The sequence below is a fragment of the Brassica napus genome, chromosome C7, assembly GCF_020379485.1.
Source record: "Brassica napus cultivar Da-Ae chromosome C7, Da-Ae, whole genome shotgun sequence".
Lineage (NCBI taxonomy): Eukaryota > Viridiplantae > Streptophyta > Magnoliopsida > Brassicales > Brassicaceae > Brassica > Brassica napus.
The window spans coordinates 29,646,511-29,664,603 of NC_063450.1; the positions used below are offsets into that span (position 1 = coordinate 29,646,511).

Sequence of the window (18,093 nt, forward strand, 5' to 3'; positions counted from 1 at the left end):
AGGTGTTCTCGGTTTATTTATTTGGCAAGGCACCGAGTATAGCTCTCCCGAGCTGTCACTGCGGAGCAGAATCTTCTTGGTGTTGAGATCCTTTATAGAGAAACCAAAGGGGTCAAATTCAACCGAACACCAATTATCGTTTGTAAACCGACGAACAGAAATAAGATTCTTAATGTTATTAGGAGCAACAAGCACATTTTGTAATGACAAAGGACGAGATGAAGATGTTAAATGAGCAGAGCCAGAGGAAGATATAGGAATGCGAGAACCGTTACCAACCATGACTGTAGTTCCGGTGCAGTTTTTAAGAACATAATTTAATATACCTGACGTCGAAGCTAAGTGGTTTGTAGCTCCTGAATCCATGTACCAGTTTGCTGCACCAGGATCAGCCAATGTCATGGTATTGAAGGCGTGGGCAAAGTCTGTGGTAGGCTGGTATTGAGCGTCAGTGAGGAGAGCCTGAGGAGGACGTTGTGGAGCTGAGCCGAGAATGCCTCTAGAATGTTGCTGTATCTAGGGCGTTGTGTAGTTGGGCCACTGCATCATTGGTCCTGACATGTAAGGTAATGGCCACAACGAGTTCCAGCTGTTGTTACAATTGTTGTTCAAGTTGTTGTTCCTTTGATGGTTGTTACGTCCACGACCACGACCTCTGTTGTTTTGCTTTCTGTTTCCATTGTTGAAGCATTGTGTTTGCGGTTTGTCAGTGGTGGCTACGAGAACTGTCGGGGAAGACGCATTGTCTGATGTCACTGGAGTTTTGTTTCCCTTCTTAAGTCGTGTCTCTTCATTGAGAAGCATTGTTTTTGCGGAGTCAAACGTTGGAAAGGGTTCCTTGTGTTTGATGACATTGATGATGTTTTCAAACTTCTCGTTCAAACCATTGATGAGATACATGACTAGGGTACGGTCTGGGACTGGAGCGTCGAGATTGGCCAATAGATCTGAGGTAGATTTCAGGGTCTGGCAGTACTCTTGCACTGTGCGATGTCCAATCTCCGTGGTTCGTAAGTCATGATCAAGCTTGATTGCGCGGACTTCTTTATTGTTCTTGAATTGATTCTCAATACGTAGCCAAATGTCGCGAGCCGAGCCTTCATTTTGGAACGTACTTCGAAACAGTGGTTGGGTCAAGGTTCCGTAGAGTCAGAGCTTGACCAAGCCGTCTTTCTTCTTCCATGGTGTGTCATCATCGTTAGCAGGGAGAGATGTGCCGTCGATGTGACCGAGTACATCAAACGCGAGACAGTGAGTGAGGAACAACTCACGCCAATCGTCATAGTTGTGTTCTTCAAAGTCGAGAATGAGAGGGATGTGATTTTTGATGTTTGTGACGCCAAAGGCACGCTCGGGGGGATTTGGGGCGGCCATTGATCGGTCTTGAGAAAAGAGATTGAGAAGAGAAAAGAGGAGAGTTTAAGGAGAAGAAAAAGAGAGAGGAAGAAGTTCTCAAGAGCTTATAGCTCTGATACCATGTTAACTTATGTATTTCCGTTGCCTTAACAATGTACAAGACATAATCTTTAAATACCACAAGTTCGTTTGTCAGTTCCTCTAAACTAGCTTTAGATCCAAGAATATAGGAGATCATTTGGCATATTCTATTATTCTGCTTACTAACCAGGGGCGGATCTAGTTGTATAGAAGGTGAGGCACGTGCTCCATACTAACTTTATAAATTTTTGTTTGTAACATAATTTTGAGTATGTGAATCAAGCTTATTTGGTTAAATCATAAATGAGGTCACCCATTTTTTATCTTATTTATTTTGTTGTTGTCAAATTTAACGTGTGCAATTACTCTTTCTTTGTCAAATGTCTGATTTCATATTTAATTCTTCGCATTTCTTGTTCTCTTAAATTTATTAAATTTGTTATACATGTCTAATATGTTCAGCTTTGCACTGTAAATATCAATTTTGAATTTCCAATTACTTATTTTGTACTCCTTCTATTTTTAGAAGATACATATTTTCTGCTTTATACATATTAAAAGCATTAAATCTGATAATAAATATATTATTTTATTTGATTAACTATTCAGTGATTTAATATATTTTCTAAGAGTTTATAATTTACTATTATTAACTCATATAAAATGCATTAAAAACTTAATATATACATATATATATATATATATATATATCTTTTAAAGATAAACGTTCTAATTTTTGTAAAAAAAAATTCGGAAAATAATGAATATTTAATTAGTTAAAATATTTACTGTAAAAATATAATAATTTATAATAATACCATAAAACTGTCTAATTATTTTAATTAAATTATATATTTGTGCCCCATATAAAATATATTTCTAGATCCGCCCCTGTTACTAACCATTTTTAATACGAGAAGTTGTTATGATGTCAGTCTGACATTTATAACGTATCTCAAAACCAGAATTTTAAGCCAGTTCCTGGATCCCGAATTTTAAGCCAGTTCCTGGATCCCCTCGTCTTTTGTTTTCAAGTGTATCACTACTTTTATTCCGGCTGTTAAGTAGCCTTTTTGCCTTAGGAATCCTGTATACTTAAGAGATACATGCATTAATTAGTCCATGCTACGAGTGAGAACTACTTCATCATACTAATTCAGTAATCTGACTTTAAAAAAGCTTCATGTGCTTCGCTTCAAGAACTACCAACATTCACCAGACAGCGGACGCAGAGTTCAGTTAGAAACATAGAAACTGAGCTAAAGGGGATGAGTTTGAGCTTTAGGCCTTGTGAATAGAGGGATATGAATATGAATTGTTTTTTTTTACCTTGTTCCTAGAGAATGAATAGTAGAACACGTTGAGGAAATAACACAGCAGCTACATGCAGCAGAGATTATTGGTCAGAGACCAATTTGGTTGGTTGGTTCGTGTCTTTCACTGGTTTGCAATGTTAGCCAACGTCTGGTGTTTGCCTCTGATTCTTCTTTTCATGTTTATTAGTGTTCCTCAAAGGAGTTTCTAAGCACTAAAATATAATTGAGGTAGCAATTTGCTATATTATTATAAAATTGGGTGTTAACTTAAATAAGAAAAGAAGAAACGACGTCGTATGAAGATCATATTTCGTTCCTCGGCTAATCACAAACCAGTGAGCGAGTGAGAGAGCTATCAATTCGAAAAAACAACAATGGCGGCCACTCCGCACGTTTCGCCCACTCTTTCCCGCTACAAATTCTTCTCCCCTTCCGCAGTCGAAAACCGTAATTTCTATCCACATCAAAACATCGATAGTCGTCGTCGGAGGAGATTGACCAAATCGCATCTTCAAGCGCATAACAATGGTACCGTTATTAGCTACGGTCCTCGGACGACGGAACTCGCCTCCTCGAAGAAACTATGGATTAGGCAAACGGAGGTTGAGCAATCGCAAATAGAAAATGAAGAAGAAGAGGAGGAAGAGGATATGAGTGACGAGGCGAGTCTGCTCTCGCTGAGCATGAAACCGGACAGAAACATGGCGTTGCTAGACGATTACGAGATGGAGGAGGAGCTCGGCCACACTCCTCCTGATACCAATCATCGCAGCGGTTTGTTTTTTTCTCCTATTCCTAATCGATTTTTAGGATGATGATGATGATGATGATGGTATTATTATTATAATAATAAAATAGGATACGTGGCGGTGGTTGGGATGCCGAACGTGGGGAAAAGCACGCTTTCGAATCAAATGATTGGTCAGAAGATCTCCATTGTTACTGATAAGCCTCAAACCACGAGGCATCGGATTCTCGGCATCTGTTCCACCCCTGATTATCAGGTTTGAATCCTTTCTCTCTTGTTATACATTAGAAATTAAGAAGCAATCTTGTGTTGCAGATGATACTTTATGATACGCCTGGTGTAATCGAGAAGAAGATGCACAGGTTAGACACTATGATGATGAAGAATGTTCGTGATGCTGCCATCAACGCCGACTGCGTTGTCATTCTTGTTGATGCTTGTAAAACTCCTGCTAATGTATGCTGCTTGATTTAGATTCGCCCTGGACTGAGTTAAGTTTAGTATTATTCCCTCTCCTCTCATAATTCTATTGGATTGTGTTTATGCGCTAGCTAGATAGACCAAGTCTTGAAAGAGGGCTTGGGAGATCTCGAAAAGAAGAGGCCACCCATGCTGCTTGTTATGAATAAGAAAGATCTCATCAAACCTGGTGAGATTGCCAAGAAACTCCAGGTGAGTTTCTTGGTTACCACCATTCTAGAATGTACTTCACTATATTAAAACTTGAGATCCATATTTGGTGGAGTCATAGTAAATATTCTTTGCTTAATAGATGCTGCAACTCCTCCTTTGCAGTGGTATGAAAATTTTACAGATGTTGATGAAGTTATGCCTGTTAGTGCTAAGTACGGACATGGAGTGGAGGACGTGAAAGAGTGGATCTTATCCAAACTTCCCTTTGGCCCACCTTATTATCCCAAGGTATATTTTGAAAAAAATAAACTCTCTCCTGTGCTCTTGTATACCAGAGCTCATGACTAATTTGCTTAATATTGTGAGGTTTATTTGTATTTACACATGCAACAAATTTGCTTGCTTAATGTCATATACGGGTATTGGACTCTCTAGGATATTGTGAGTGAGCACCCGGAGAGATTCTTTGTTGCTGAGATCGTTAGAGAGAAGATATTTATGCAGTACCGAAATGAAGTTCCTTATGCATGTCAGGTAAGCTGACAAGTTTGCAACCTTGTTTCTTCTCTCTCTCTCGAGTCCTATTAATAACTTGTGGGCTTAAGTCATGTTTGCTTATTGCTTCGATGTGGCAGGTGAACGTGCTGAGCTACAAAACTAGACCAGCTGCAAAAGATTTTATTCAAGTTGAAGTAGTCGTGGATAAAAATTCTCAGAAGATCATCCTTATCGGAAAAGTAAGTATTACATTTACAACCCTTAAACATCAAAACGTTAAATGCTGATTTGCATTGAGAAATCCTTGTGATCTTAGGCCTCTTGTTATAACATGTTGTAGCTAGGTTTTGTGGACATTCATAATAAAGTGCATACCAGTTTATTAGCTGTTCTGCTCAAAGATCAATAAGGTCTCAACCGGAGACAAGTTTATCTCTGACTAAGTTAGCTGAAATGGGTTTCAATGTGATATACTATAGGAAGGGAAGGCTTTGAAAACGCTAGCAACGGCTGCTCGACTAGACATTGAAGATTTCCTTCAGAAAAAAGTCTTCCTTGAGGTGCGCTTAAAAATGTTCATGAATCATTTACATGTATAAATATCAAATGAACATATGATTGATTACACGTATAAAATGGGGGAATGAAGGTGGAAGTGAGAGTGAAGGAGAACTGGAGACAAGATGAGGGACTTCTCAAATACTATGGCTATGGAGGACAGATCCGAGCTATGTAAGTAAGTAGTGTGTATTGATCGGCTTCAAATGGGATATGAACAAGGGTAGAAAGTGCAAATGGCAAGACAGGTCAGCTTTTTCCCCATTTTTGTTTTGTTTTGTATGTATTAATCGATACGGCTCAGCCTCAGAAATGCTTTTTGTCTTTAATCTCAAGATGATTCATCTGAAAAATAAAACTCTTTCTTCTTTTGTTTTGTTCCACTAACTAACCACAGAATATTAATCTCATTTCATAGTCACAGGTAGTTAGTAGACTCTCAACCTAATACACGGTAATATATAAACAATTACAATAAAATTTTACTTTTCTAAAAGCTGGCCGTAATTTATGGCGAGTGATACGTAGTAGAGTGAATTGGTTGAGTCGGTGGAAAGTTAGAACCGCTCATTTTGTCGTCAAACCAACTGAAAAAATCTAGAGAGCAACGGCACATGAGTGTCTGTATGGCCTTTAAATTAAATTATAGAGATGCACCGACCCATAAAGCCAGGAAGGGTCAATCAAGTAAAAGTTAGAGGGGCTCTGTATCCATGAGTGGAAAGACGCGTGGGTTACTGCTACAAGAACCTACGAAACGCTGCCACGTGTAACATGATCCGATGCTGAAGCATTAAGGCATGTGTACGGTTACGCTTGCGTGTTAAGTGGGGACTCTGTCGCTGATTTCACGCTTTCTTTGTACCTTTGATTGATTCGGACCAAAATTGGCGGAATCACCTGCTTTACTTCCTACGTAAAACACCTTTTCAAAGTTTAAGTGTGACAGTAAGTTATGAATGGAAGGGCAGGACAAGTGCTCTTGTATACGTTCAGTTCTCCCACAATACATTCACCATTCACGTTTTTCTGTTTGGAAAAACAGTTTAAGCGGGAGATCTGCATGCAGTTCAATATTTTTTTTTGTGTGGAAAAAACGGGAAATCTGCATCCATATCTCATCCGCTAACATTTGGTGGTGTTGATCTGTTTTTTTTTTCTTTTTGATAAAAAATAATTTTGTTACAAATACTTGACTTTAAAATATATTTATCTGATTTTATAAATAATGTACAATGATTAGTTCAAACTATATAGTTTACACTAATACTGTTTGTGTTGTTTTAAAATTATAAGCATGATGTTCAATCGCCGACAAAACACAACATTTTCAAAGGAAGAAGATATAAATTTTTTTGCATAAATATCAACAAAGGTAAGTAGTTAATATTTTTTATGTTTTAAAATAGTTAATATATAGGTAAATGATTGAAATTTTGTAAATCTATTGAGAGAAGACAATTTTAAATGAAATCTTAACCGAGAACGTGTATTTATTGAATTGTACGATCAAATAATTTTCATGACTAATTACCGTTTCAATTATTTTACACCCACTGGTAGAGAGTTTCCCGGTGCTAAATTTAACCAAAAGTTCAATATTAGTGTAACCTACCGGTTTTCTCAAGAAAATCTTGATCCCCTAAAAAGAAAATAAAAGAAGTATAAGTATCTTATAAAACATTTACAGGTATTTTGGCCGATCCTATAACATTTAAGATATTTGTTATATATCTAGGTGTAATTTTATTGTTATAATATATGATCCATAGTTTTGAACTGATTTTGTCATTCATAAGTTATAATAAATTATTTGATCGGTTTGATCTGTTTCTCTCCTGCATGATCCGTTTGATCTGCACTTGTCCCGCTTGATCTGCACTTGTCCTGTTTGATCAGCATGATATGATATGATATGATCTGTTCGGTTAGAACTGTTTTTACCATTTGAAGCGTAACTGATATTATGAGATTTATGATTTATAACACACCATTAATTTCCTTATACTACAACAATTTAAAATTTGGAGAAATAATACCATTCAGTAATCAACCACTCATATAAAGGGGTTTTTGCCAAAACTAACCCACAACTTGATTTTAACCCCAAACTTATACCCAAACTTGAATCAAATGCAAAACTAACCTAAAAGCCTAGTGAAATTACAGCTCAGCCCCTTGTGACCAAACAAAAAAACAGAAGCCATTTTTACGAATATAGCCCTAGTAAATCGTCTGAGTCGTCTGAGATGTTGGAAGTCGTCTGGACGATTGAAGTGTAAGTCGTCTGGTACCGGTTTATTTTAAAAATAATTTATAAATCTTGTAAAAAAATATTTTGATGCGTGAAAAATAAAAATCAAGTAATTATAAACAGTTTTAAGTGATATAAATTAAGATATGATAAAATTGATTTGTCTTGAAGATAGATGAGTGGAAGTAGTGAATCATGAAATACTTTGGTTTAGGAGTTTGGCAAACATATGTTGTAGTATTGTATGTATTGTTAGGGTTAGATTTTGGAAAACTAAAATGTTTTTTTCAAAAATTAGTTTTCACCTATATGTGTTTATTTATGTGTATAGTAAACACTTTTCAAGTTTGATTTGATTTTATGAAGTCTTTAATTAGATAATTAAGTTTAGGGGTTATGTTTAGGGTGTGGACGACTTATATTTCAGTCGTCTGTTGAATAATTTACTCGGACGACGTATATTTTAGTCGTCTGTTGAATAATTTACTCGGACGACTTACATTTCAGTCGTCTGGTGAAGAAATTAAAACAGATGACTTACATGTAAGTCGTCCAAATATTCCCGCCTAAAATTTTTTAAAAAAATTATTTTCCCGCTTAAATAATTTAAACCAGACGACTTACTTGTAAGTCGTCTGGAAAGTCTTCTATTTTAGTTTCCCGCTAAAAATATTTAATTTTCCGCTAAAAATATTAAACTCTTCTGGACGACTTACATGTAAGTCGTCTGTTTTAATTTCTTCACCAGACGACTGAAATGTAAGTCGTCCAGGAAGTCGTCTGAGTAAAAAATATTTAATCTAATTGGATTTTTTGTCTCCCTATATAAAGAAAAATTTACACATTCTCTCTCCTCCTCTCGAATGGCTGCAACAAAAATGTAATGTTCATCATTCTAAAACTCTCCAACTTCTCTCTAATCTCTTTGACTTGAAAACACCAAACTTTATATGAATTTTTCAGTTTTGTCTCATGTATTTCTTACAAATCTATCTCTTTTACAGTTTTTTAATCAAATGGTACTCATCTTCCATTAATTTAAAGGTAAATCTATTAATTTTAGATATGTATTTTTGTGTGTTCTATAAATGTAGATTTATCTAATCTTCCACTCATTTTCTCTATTTTTAAGTCATTTGAACGTTTTTGGATATGCAGATTTTTCAGATCTGGATTTGATATGCAGGTTTTTCAGATCTGGAAGACTTCTTGGACGACTTACCTGTTAGTCGTCTGGAAGTCGTCTCTGGAAGTCGTCTGGACTTCCAGGAAGTCGTCTGGACTTCCAGGAAGTCATCTGAACTTCATGGAAGTCTTCTGACGAAGTCTCCCTTTCATAATAGATCTGAGCGTTTTGATAAGTTCTTATGTCTGATTTTTCTTCATTTGGTAATTTCTTGTTGTATAAAGTTCTTACTTTTTTCCCAAACTAAAACTCTCCAAACCCACTCTAATCTCTTTGACTTGAAAACACCAAACTTTATATGAATTTTCCAGTTTTGTCTCATGTCTTTCTTACTAATCTATCTTTTTTGCAGGTTTTTAATTAGATGGTACTCATCTTCCACTAATTTAAAGGTAGATCTATTATTTTTAGATATGTATTTTTGTGTGTTCTGTAAAGATAGATTTATCTAATCTTTCACTCATTTTTTCTGTTTTTAAGCCTTTTGAACGTTTTTGGATATGCAGGTTTTTCAGATCTGGATTTAATATGCAGGTTTTTCAGATCTGGAAGACTTCTGGGACGACTTACCTGTTAGTCGTCTGGAAGTCGTCTGGAAGTCGTCTGGACTTCTTGGAAGTCTTCTGACAAAGTCGTCTGGACTTCCTGTAAAGTCGTCTGGACTTCCTGTAAAGTCGTCTGGAAATCGTCTGAACTTCCTAAAAGTCTTCTGACAAAGTCGTCTGAACTTCTTGGAAGTCGTCTGAACTTCTTGGAAGTCGTCTGGACTTCTTAGAAGTCGTTTGGACTTCTTAAAAGTCGTGTGGTCTTGTCTACTCAAGTGGAATTCAAGCTTGTCTTTGTAGAGGAATGATCTATAATAGTTTTGTTTGTGGTCTGTTTTGTGAATTGCATGTCTACTCTTTTAGTTGTGAATTTTTTGTAAAATCAGTAATAATGTTTTCCAAGATGTATTAAATGTGCTAACAATGTGTTTACACATTTACAAATCAATGAAATAATAGACTTCAGTAGCCTTTTTCTTATCTTTGGATCTCTCATATGCAATAATAAACTCCAATGGCCTTTTTCTCATCTTAATAAACAAGAATGTTGGTAGCTTTATATTGATACAACATTTTAAGAAGTATTTTAACACTTCTTCCAACTCATAACAATAGTCATTATTATTGTCTATAACAATAATACTTAAGAGATGGAAACAAACAATAGTAACTAGTCAAAGCATATCATATTTTATTATAAGTTTGCGTTGAAAAACTTAGTCAAATTTAGTAAAACTAAGGGAGAGAACATATTTTGTAAATATGAGTTTTACATATCTTGAAGTTACTTATCACTCTTAAAAATACAAGTTATTCAAAAACTAACGTAGAAGACTTAAAAACTAGCGGAGAAGACGCGGACGACTTCAATCTAAGTTGTCCAGACGACTAAACTATACGTCGTCTGGTCAACACAGAGGTTATTTTTGCAATTGACTTTGAAATCTGTTATTTCGGACGACTGAAAAATAAGTCGTCTACTATTGTTTGGCTAAAAAAAAAACTCCAAAAAAGCTAGACGACTTACATTTCAGTCGTCATAGGTTAGTTTTGCATTTGACTGGATAATTTCAGAAGTTTGACTTTTCTGGACGACTTACATTTCAGTCGTCTAGTGAAAATTAAAATAATAATATTTTTTTTAAAGTAGACGACTTACAGTTAAGTCGTCATAGGTTAGTTTTGCAATTGAAAAAAAAAACTTCAAGATTTAATTATATACAGACGACTTATAATTCAGTCGTCCACGAGACGACTGAAATGTAAGTCGTCCAGGATTTACGAGGTTTGACCAGAATCTCAGAAAAAAATCCTGGACGACTTACAAGTAAGTCGTCTCGTGGACGACTGAAGTATAAGTCGTCTGTGTATAATTAAATTTTGAAGTTTTTTTTTCAATTGCAAAACTAACCTATGACGACTTAATTGTAAGTCGTCTACTTTTAAAAAAATATTATTATTTTAATTTTCGCCAGACGACTGAAATGTAAGTCGTCTGGGGAAGTCAAACTTCTGAAATTATCCAGTCAAATGCAAAACTAACCTATGACGACTGAAATGTAAGTCGTCTAGGTTCTTTGGAAATTTTTTTGAAACCAAACAAAAACATACGACTTAACTTTCAGTCGTCTCAGGTTACAGATTTCTAAGTCAATTGCAAAAATAACCTCTGCGTTGACCAGACGACTTCCAGGTAAGTTGTCTACAGCCAGACGACTTCCCAAGTAAGTCGTCTGACGAACAGATCTGAAAAAAAACTCGATGTCATACCTTAAATTGGTGAGATAAGTTCCTTAGCATACATAAGGCTTCTCCAAGCACACAGAATCACAAACGAAAGTAACCCACCCAGAATCGTTAGCTTCTATGACTCTATGAACCATAAAAAATTTAGAATCAAAATCTTGGGTTTTTTTAGCTCATTGTGGAGAGAAAGTGAGAGATATGTTGTGTTTAGTTCACAAGAATGGAAAAAGAAGAAGGGTAAATCGATTTTGGGAGCATTAAGAGCTTCAAATTGGTTGTTCATGGTGGTTGTGGTATTGATGACAATGACAATCTTGTAATTACTTGAAGATGATGAGGGTGAGAGAGTAAAAATGTCATTTTCGAAAAAAAAATAAAAAAAAATTGATGGCATTTTCGTAAATTATATGAACTTGTGGGGTGAATAGGGCAAAACCAATTTTCAAAAAAAAAAGAGGTTAGTTTTGTGTTTGACTTTAAGTTATACTAGAGCTTAACCCGCACACCCGTGCGGGTATTTCTTTTAGAATATATATAAACATTTTAAAACATAATAATTTAATTGTTGCATTTTTACTAATTTAGTTTATTTTATTGTTGAGACCATATATTGCAGTACCCTATGTAGTTATACAGATAATAATTTGATCCATGTGTTAAATGTACCATGTCCTGTCAGATTTATATTAACATTTCTTTCATATATTATTTTATGATTTGAACGTATTATTAATTTTATGATGTTTTGGGTAAAATTTTAAATCAGTTTAAAATATTTTATTACTAATAATTTTTACACTTATACATTTTGGACATGTTAGAAGTGCAATATCTAACTATATAAACAAAACTTGGATAATTAAAACATGCATGACAGAATTCATAATTCCATGGTTGTTTTTTCAAATTTCAACCGGTCTATATGTACTCGCGGACACAATATGTTAATCATCTAATCACAATAAGACCGCTGTAAAATATCTCAAAATATTAAAATTTTACCTCAACTGCTGCCAAAATTTCAGAGATGGGTCTGACTTGATGCTTAATCAACTTGATGCTTAATCAACTTCTTGTCACTATTTCTCTCACAAAGAGCAATAGGAAGATCATCGTTTATCATTCTGTAATTAAAACAAAATATTTTCAAGATTTTGTTAGTCCATGAGATTAAGATGAAAGTCAATAGCTTCTTTCATGGCTGGGTTGAGAGTCACAACTGAAGCATCAACTGCATTTATGATTTGTACATCTCCTATTTCCCATAAAGAAAACGTAATGTTGAGTTTTCACTTGTTAAGTGGAATTTTGTTCACAAAGAAACTAAAAGAATTTTTAATACTTTTGTAAAAGCTGATTTTAGCAAACCTAATCAAACATAGAATCATATGATCACTGGTACGCTCTTCAGTAATTGCTTCCTTAAGAAGAATAAAACCTCGGTTAGTGGTCTTTTTTATGTTAATTGTGTGTTTTGGATGCAAAAAAAGAGTAGATGGTAATAAATGTATATGTATAGGACGATGGCATGGTTAGTGAGCTAATTAATTTCATATTTAAACTTTCATTGATTGTAGGGATTTTATACTTTTGAATATTCTTTTTTAAAGTTTATAATTGGAAATAAATTTTATAAAATATTTAAAAGGTAGAATTTTAAAACAGAGTGTATCACGGAAAATATATATGCTTGATTTTAGGTGTAGATAAGTAAATTAGTTAATATGTTAAAGATTTTTGTGAACAACCTATAATATTTAAAATATTTTTACTGTTATTAGGAAATCTTTTAATACGTGGGTGGTAGGTATGTATATATATTGAGTTTCTATAATCTCGTTTTGGGATATTTTTTTTTATTCGTTGATCAACATTGTTAAGTTTAGATTTTCGTAACTAATTTTGATAGATATTTCGGTATACAAATTGATTTTTGAATTGTACACCAAGACCAAGTTTGTTGTGAAAAGAATTTGTTTGCAATTACTAAACCAATGACTTCGTATGCCACCGATACTATAATCTGTGGTGAACGTTGTAACAAACTATATTAAACCGGTTTGATAGATTGTTGCAAATACATGTATTTAAAGATTAAACCAATTATTCTATATGCCATAAAATGGATACTACTGTATAATGCTAGGTCTTGGATTTATTATAAAAACTTCCTAGTACGATATATAATATGAGCACTATCAATAATGAATAGTTAAACTCATAGTTTTGATATATATGGACCAAGTCCAATCGAACCGTACTGGTATAGTTTGCGTAGATTAGGAAATGGTTCAGCAAAATAATTAATTTATATATTGTTTTAAATAAATACATCTTAATTACTCAGTGGCATGAAATTGTAATTTTTTAGGAAAAATCAGGGTTATTTCAAATTTGTACTTTAGTTTTAATAGTTTAGATGTCAATTCTGCGAAAAGCCCTCGTATAAATTGCAAATACATGAATATGCGTGTATTATCATCACACTCTTAAATGAGATTTATGCTTTAAAACGGTGTCCATAAATACCCACTTAAAGACAAGCCAGAAGAAGAAGAGTGTAAGAGAACACAACAACAACAACGACGACATAAAATAGGAGAAAATGAAGCCTCTGTGTCTGGTTACAATCCTATCGATCCTGATCCAACAAAGCTATTTGAAGCTCGGAGCAGATGCGTTTTCGAGAGATGGGTTCGTGAGAACGAAAGGTGTTCAGTTTAGCCTCAATGGCTATCCTTATTACGCTAATGGCTTCAATGCCTATTGGCTCATGTACGTTGCCTCCGATCCTTCCCAAAGGCCTAAGATCTCCGCCGCCTTCCAAGAAGCGTCTCGCCATGGACTGACCGTCGCTCGAACCTGGGCCTTCAGTGACGGCGGTTACAGGCCTCTCCAGTATTCCCCTGGCTCTTACAATGAAGATATGTTTCAGGTAACGCCACTAGACTAAGACCATATGTGGTTTAGATCAGATATTAAATATACTCACACGACTAATTATTAAGATGAAAAACCGATTTACTTTGTTTATGGTTTTAGTCGGTGGATCTTGTGGCCAAGGTTTGAGATTCTCTGTCGATGTTTCTTTCTAAAGATTTTGATTTTATTTTTTTTAATGGTGAAAAAGGGTTTGGATTTTGCGATAGCTGAAGCAAGAAGGCATGGGATAAAGATCATACTCAGCTTTTTTATTTTTTTTAATGGTGAAAAAGGGTTTGGATTTTGCGATAGCTGAAGCAAGAAGGCATGGGATAAAGATCATACTCAGCTTTGCCAATAACTACGTGAGCTTTGGAGGGAAGAAGCAATATGTGGACTGGGCTAGAAGTCGTGGCCGTCCTGTATCTTCTGAAGACGACTTCTTCACAGACTTTCTTGTTAAAGATTTCTACAAGAACCATATCAAGGTTTCATTCTCTCACTTGTATACCATTCCACCCAACGCAAAATAAAAAGAAATGATGGCTTTCTCAGCTAAAGCTTTTGAAATCTACTTGCAGGCTGTGCTGAACAGATTCAATACTTTTACCAAAGTTCATTACAGAGATGACCCGACCATTATGGCTTGGGAGCTCATGAACGAGCCTCGTTGCCCCTCAGATCCAACCGGAAGAACCATTCAGGTTTCACCTTAAAAACATATATTTTCATACCTATAATAATTTATATGTCTTTTTTCTTTTATTTATGGGATCTAACTTGTTGGTTTGTTTTATATTGTCAATTATAAAACAGGCTTGGATTACTGAAATGGCTGCTCATGTGAAATCACTAGACAGAAACCATCTGCTTGAAGCTGGACTTGAAGGTTTCTACGGTCAGTCCTCACCACAAAGCAAGACTCTGAACCCACCAGGCCAGTTTGGAACCGATTTCATCGCCAATAACCGGATCCCGGGCATTGATTTCGTCACGGTTCACTCTTACCCAGACGAATGGTAATAAATTAATAATGTCCATAAATGTATTTTTACACCAATCAGTTAGAAAGAAAAACCACAATGTCTAACTAAGTATTATTTTTGTTGTTTTGTTGTGTGCAGGTTTGTAGACTCGAACGAGCAATCCCAAATGGAATTCTTAAACAAATGGCTGGACGCACACATCCAAGACGCTCAGAACGTTCTTCACAAACCCATAATCTTAGCAGAGTTCGGCAAATCAACGAAGAAAGCAGGCTCCGCGCAGAGAGACGCTGTCTTCAACACAGTGTATGGCAAGATTTACGAGTCTGCGAAACGAGGAGGATCAGCGGCAGGAGGATTGTTCTGGCAACTTTTGGGAAACGGAATGGATAATTTTCAAGATGGGTATGGGATCATACTTAGCCAAAGCTCCTCAACTGTTAACGTCATTGCTCAGCAATCGCGCAAGTTGACTCTCATTCGGAGAATCTTCGCAAGGATGATCAATGTGGAGAAATGGAAGAGAGCCAGAGGCTATGGACCAGTAAGAAAAGGAGGTCACAATATTCAAAATTGAAAAATCTAGCGGGGCCTTCTTGTAATATTTTACTTTTTATTTAGAAAATGTTCTAGAGATGACTTTCTAATCGTTAGTTCTCAGCTTGTCCAAGAAAAGTTATAGTGATAGTTATTTTCCCTCGGTAATGATACTTTATTAGTAGTAATAATGGACAAAGAGAAAAGAAAAACACTTTGATTTATGATAATTGGCAGGGTGGGGGAGACAAGATCCATCAAACTTTATTGTGTGTAAAAAAAAAATAAACTTTATTGTATGTGTGGTTTAATCTCTGTATTAGGTGAAATCATGTAATTAGCTAATGAAAGTAATGATTTTGTGAAATTAGAACGACGTGCCGTTTTCGTAACATAGATTGAAACTATGTGGCGGGCACCTCCGTCGTCTAGACAACAAGGCAGTCACATCCGTCGAGTAAGAGAACCCCACAGAATGATTACTCTTGTGAGAAATGGCGGCAGATTCCGACATTTTTGCACAGCTTCCGTTGAGAAACGGGCCTCCCTTGTCTCGAATCAGTTGAATGATCAACTCAAGACTCTCGTCGGGTCCGGAAAACTGAGAGATGCTCGCCAAGTGTTCGATAAAATGCCACACAGAGATGTCTATTCATGGACAACCATCATTCAGGGATACATAGCTGCAACAAACTACGACGAAGCACTCCTTCTCTTCTCTGCAATGCACGTCGATGATCCTCGTGTCTCCGCCGATTCCCACGTGCTAAGCGTTGCACTCAAGGCTTGTGGTCTAACTTCCAACTTTCCATTCGGAGAATCTTTACATGCTTTTGCACACAAAACCCATCTCCTTAGCGATGTCTACGTGGCAAGTTCTTTATTGAATTTGTACAAAGGAAATGGAATGATCGACAAGAGTTGCAGACTTTTCAGCGAACTGCCTTATCGAAACACAGTCACATGGACAACCATCATCACGGGACTTGTTCACGCTGGCCGTCACAAGGAAGGGCTTATGTACTTCTCCGAGATGTCGTCGAGGTTCGAAGGACTACCTGATACTTTCACGTTTGCGATCGCCTTGAAGGCTTGTGCCGGTCTGCGCCAAGTTCAATACGGACGGGGGATTCATACTCATGTGATATCGAAAGGCTTCGGCGCCGTCCTCGACGTGGCTAACTCGCTCTTCACGATGTACACCGAATGCGGGGAGATGCAAAGACGGGCTGCGTTTGTTTGAGAGTATGAGAGAGAGGGATGTTGTTTCGTGGACGAGCCTTATCACTGCTTATAGCCGTATAGGTCAAGAAGAAAACGCTGTCAAAACATTCTTGGAGATGAGAAACTCTGATGTACCTCCAAATGAACAAACGTTTGCGTCCGCGTTTGCTGCTTGCGCGAGTCTCTCTAGACTTGTTTGGGGCGAGCAGCTCCACGATAATGTCATCTCTCTAGGCCTGGGAGATTATTTGTCAGTGAGCAACTCGATGATGAATATGTATTCGACGTGCGGCGAGTTGAACTCTGCTTCTGTTCTGTTTCGAGGAATGAGATGCAGAGACATCATTTCGTGGAGCACGATCATCGGAGGGTACTCTCAAGCCGGCTTTGCGGAAGAAGGTTTTGAGTATTTCTCGTGGATGAGACGGTCAGGGACGAAGCCTACGGATTTCGCTCTCGCTAGTTTGCTGAGCGTTTCGGGGAACATGGCGGTTCTTGAGCAAGGCAGGCAAGTTCACGCGCTTGCGCTTTATCTCGGTTTAGAACAGAGCCCCACGGTTCGTAGCGCGCTGATTAATATGTACTCGAAATGTGGAAGTATCGTAGAAGCTTCCAAGGTTTTTAAAGAAACAGAAAGAGGAGCTGATATTGTTGCTTTGACGGCTATGATCAATAGATACGCAGAACATGGAAAGAGCAAAGAAGCTATCGATCTGTTCGAGAAGAGTCTAAAGGTCGGTTTCAGACCCGACGATGTATCTTTCATCAGCGTTCTCACCGCTTGCTCTCATTCGGGTCTGCTTGGCCTAGGTTTTCACTATTTCAACTTGATGCAAGACAAGTACAACATGAGTCCAGCCAAAGAACACTATGGTTGTATGGTTGATCTGTTATGCCGAGCAGGACGGCTAAGCGAAGCAGAGAAGATGATCGACGAGATGCCGTGTGAGAAGGATGATGTAGTATGGACCACGCTTCTCAGAGCGTGTACGGCCAAAAGAGACGTTGAACGTGGAAGAAGGGCGGCGGAGAGGGTTTTAGAGGTGGAAAGAGGCTGCAATTGTGAGGAAGAGTATGAAATCTAAAGGCGTGATCAAAGAGCCAGGATGGTCTTCGATTTTGATCAAGGATCGGGTTTCAGCTTTTGCATCTGGCGGTCGTTCCCATCCACAAACTGAAGATATATACAGTGTGTTGGAATTACTAGTATCTGGTGCTGAGCCTCTTAGATACGGTTGTGAGATGAAGAGAGATTCCTGGTCCATTCAAATTTTGTGATCTTTAATTCTAATATGTTTCTAACTATCTATTAATAATAACAATCTCAATTAATGTTAAAAGATTGTGTCTTTTTATCCTAAAAATTGGATTAGTTGGAAAAACGTTAAAATGTCAAAGATGTATATTTTTATACCGATGTGTCTTTTAAGCACGAACCGATTTTTTTGTATTAATAACAGGAATCCAAATTAATATGAATGATGATTGTGTCTTTTTATCCTA

At 36.6% G+C, this 18,093-nt stretch overlaps 3 protein-coding genes and 1 pseudogene across 4 annotated transcripts; 3 read left to right on the plus strand and 1 right to left on the minus strand.

The window, feature by feature from the left end:
• Positions 1 to 516: 516 nt before the first annotated feature.
• Positions 517 to 1,374, minus strand: LOC106412597. The gene is made up of 2 exons (XM_013853518.1): positions 1,167 to 1,374; positions 517 to 1,097 (listed from the first exon to the last, which is right to left on the minus strand). The coding sequence occupies exons 1-2, from the start codon at positions 1,372 to 1,374 to the stop codon at positions 517 to 519; spliced, it is 789 nt and encodes a 262-aa protein (XP_013708972.1).
• A 1,704-nt stretch (positions 1,375 to 3,078) lies between these two features.
• LOC106413904 (GTPase ERA-like, chloroplastic) lies at positions 3,079 to 5,559 on the plus strand. Of its 2 annotated transcripts, XM_022705443.2 has the most exons (9): positions 3,080 to 3,527; positions 3,612 to 3,757; positions 3,817 to 3,957; positions 4,057 to 4,173; positions 4,297 to 4,422; positions 4,570 to 4,668; positions 4,770 to 4,871; positions 5,112 to 5,192; positions 5,282 to 5,559. In XM_022705443.2, exons 1-9 carry the CDS (start codon positions 3,128 to 3,130, stop codon positions 5,366 to 5,368), a joined length of 1,299 nt encoding a protein of 432 aa, XP_022561164.2. In that variant the 5' UTR covers positions 3,080 to 3,127; the 3' UTR covers positions 5,369 to 5,559. The 2 variants fall into 2 exon arrangements, with proteins under 2 accessions (XP_048618475.1, XP_022561164.2); XM_048762518.1 differs by lacking the exon at positions 5,282 to 5,559 and having other exon boundaries at positions 3,079 to 3,527; positions 4,973 to 5,193.
• Positions 5,560 to 13,400: 7,841 nt separating this feature from the next.
• Positions 13,401 to 15,534, plus strand: LOC125589879 (mannan endo-1,4-beta-mannosidase 7-like). The gene is made up of 5 exons (XM_048762519.1): positions 13,401 to 13,856; positions 14,137 to 14,331; positions 14,425 to 14,547; positions 14,660 to 14,862; positions 14,968 to 15,534. The coding sequence occupies exons 1-5, from the start codon at positions 13,527 to 13,529 to the stop codon at positions 15,404 to 15,406; spliced, it is 1,290 nt and encodes a 429-aa protein (XP_048618476.1). The 5' UTR covers positions 13,401 to 13,526; the 3' UTR covers positions 15,407 to 15,534.
• A 233-nt stretch (positions 15,535 to 15,767) lies between these two features.
• Positions 15,768 to 18,093, plus strand: LOC106412598 (annotated as a pseudogene).

Coding starts and splice junctions, on each gene's coding strand:
- LOC106412597 (XM_013853518.1), bottom strand. CDS start 1,374: ATGGCCGCCCCAAATCCCCCCGAGCGTGCCTTTGGCGTCACAAACATC. Junction 1,098..1,166: donor ACCATGGAAGAAGAAAGACG/GCTTGGTCAAGC, acceptor TCCAAAATGAAG/GCTCGGCTCGCGACATTTGG.
- LOC106413904 (XM_022705443.2), top strand. CDS start 3,128: ATGGCGGCCACTCCGCACGTTTCGCCCACTCTTTCCCGCTACAAATTC. Junction 3,958..4,056: donor CTTGTAAAACTCCTGCTAAT/GTATGCTGCTTG, acceptor TGCGCTAGCTAG/ATAGACCAAGTCTTGAAAGA. Junction 4,423..4,569: donor GCCCACCTTATTATCCCAAG/GTATATTTTGAA, acceptor TGGACTCTCTAG/GATATTGTGAGTGAGCACCC.
- LOC125589879 (XM_048762519.1), top strand. CDS start 13,527: ATGAAGCCTCTGTGTCTGGTTACAATCCTATCGATCCTGATCCAACAA. Junction 13,857..14,136: donor ACAATGAAGATATGTTTCAG/GTAACGCCACTA, acceptor ATGGTGAAAAAG/GGTTTGGATTTTGCGATAGC. Junction 14,332..14,424: donor TCTACAAGAACCATATCAAG/GTTTCATTCTCT, acceptor ATCTACTTGCAG/GCTGTGCTGAACAGATTCAA.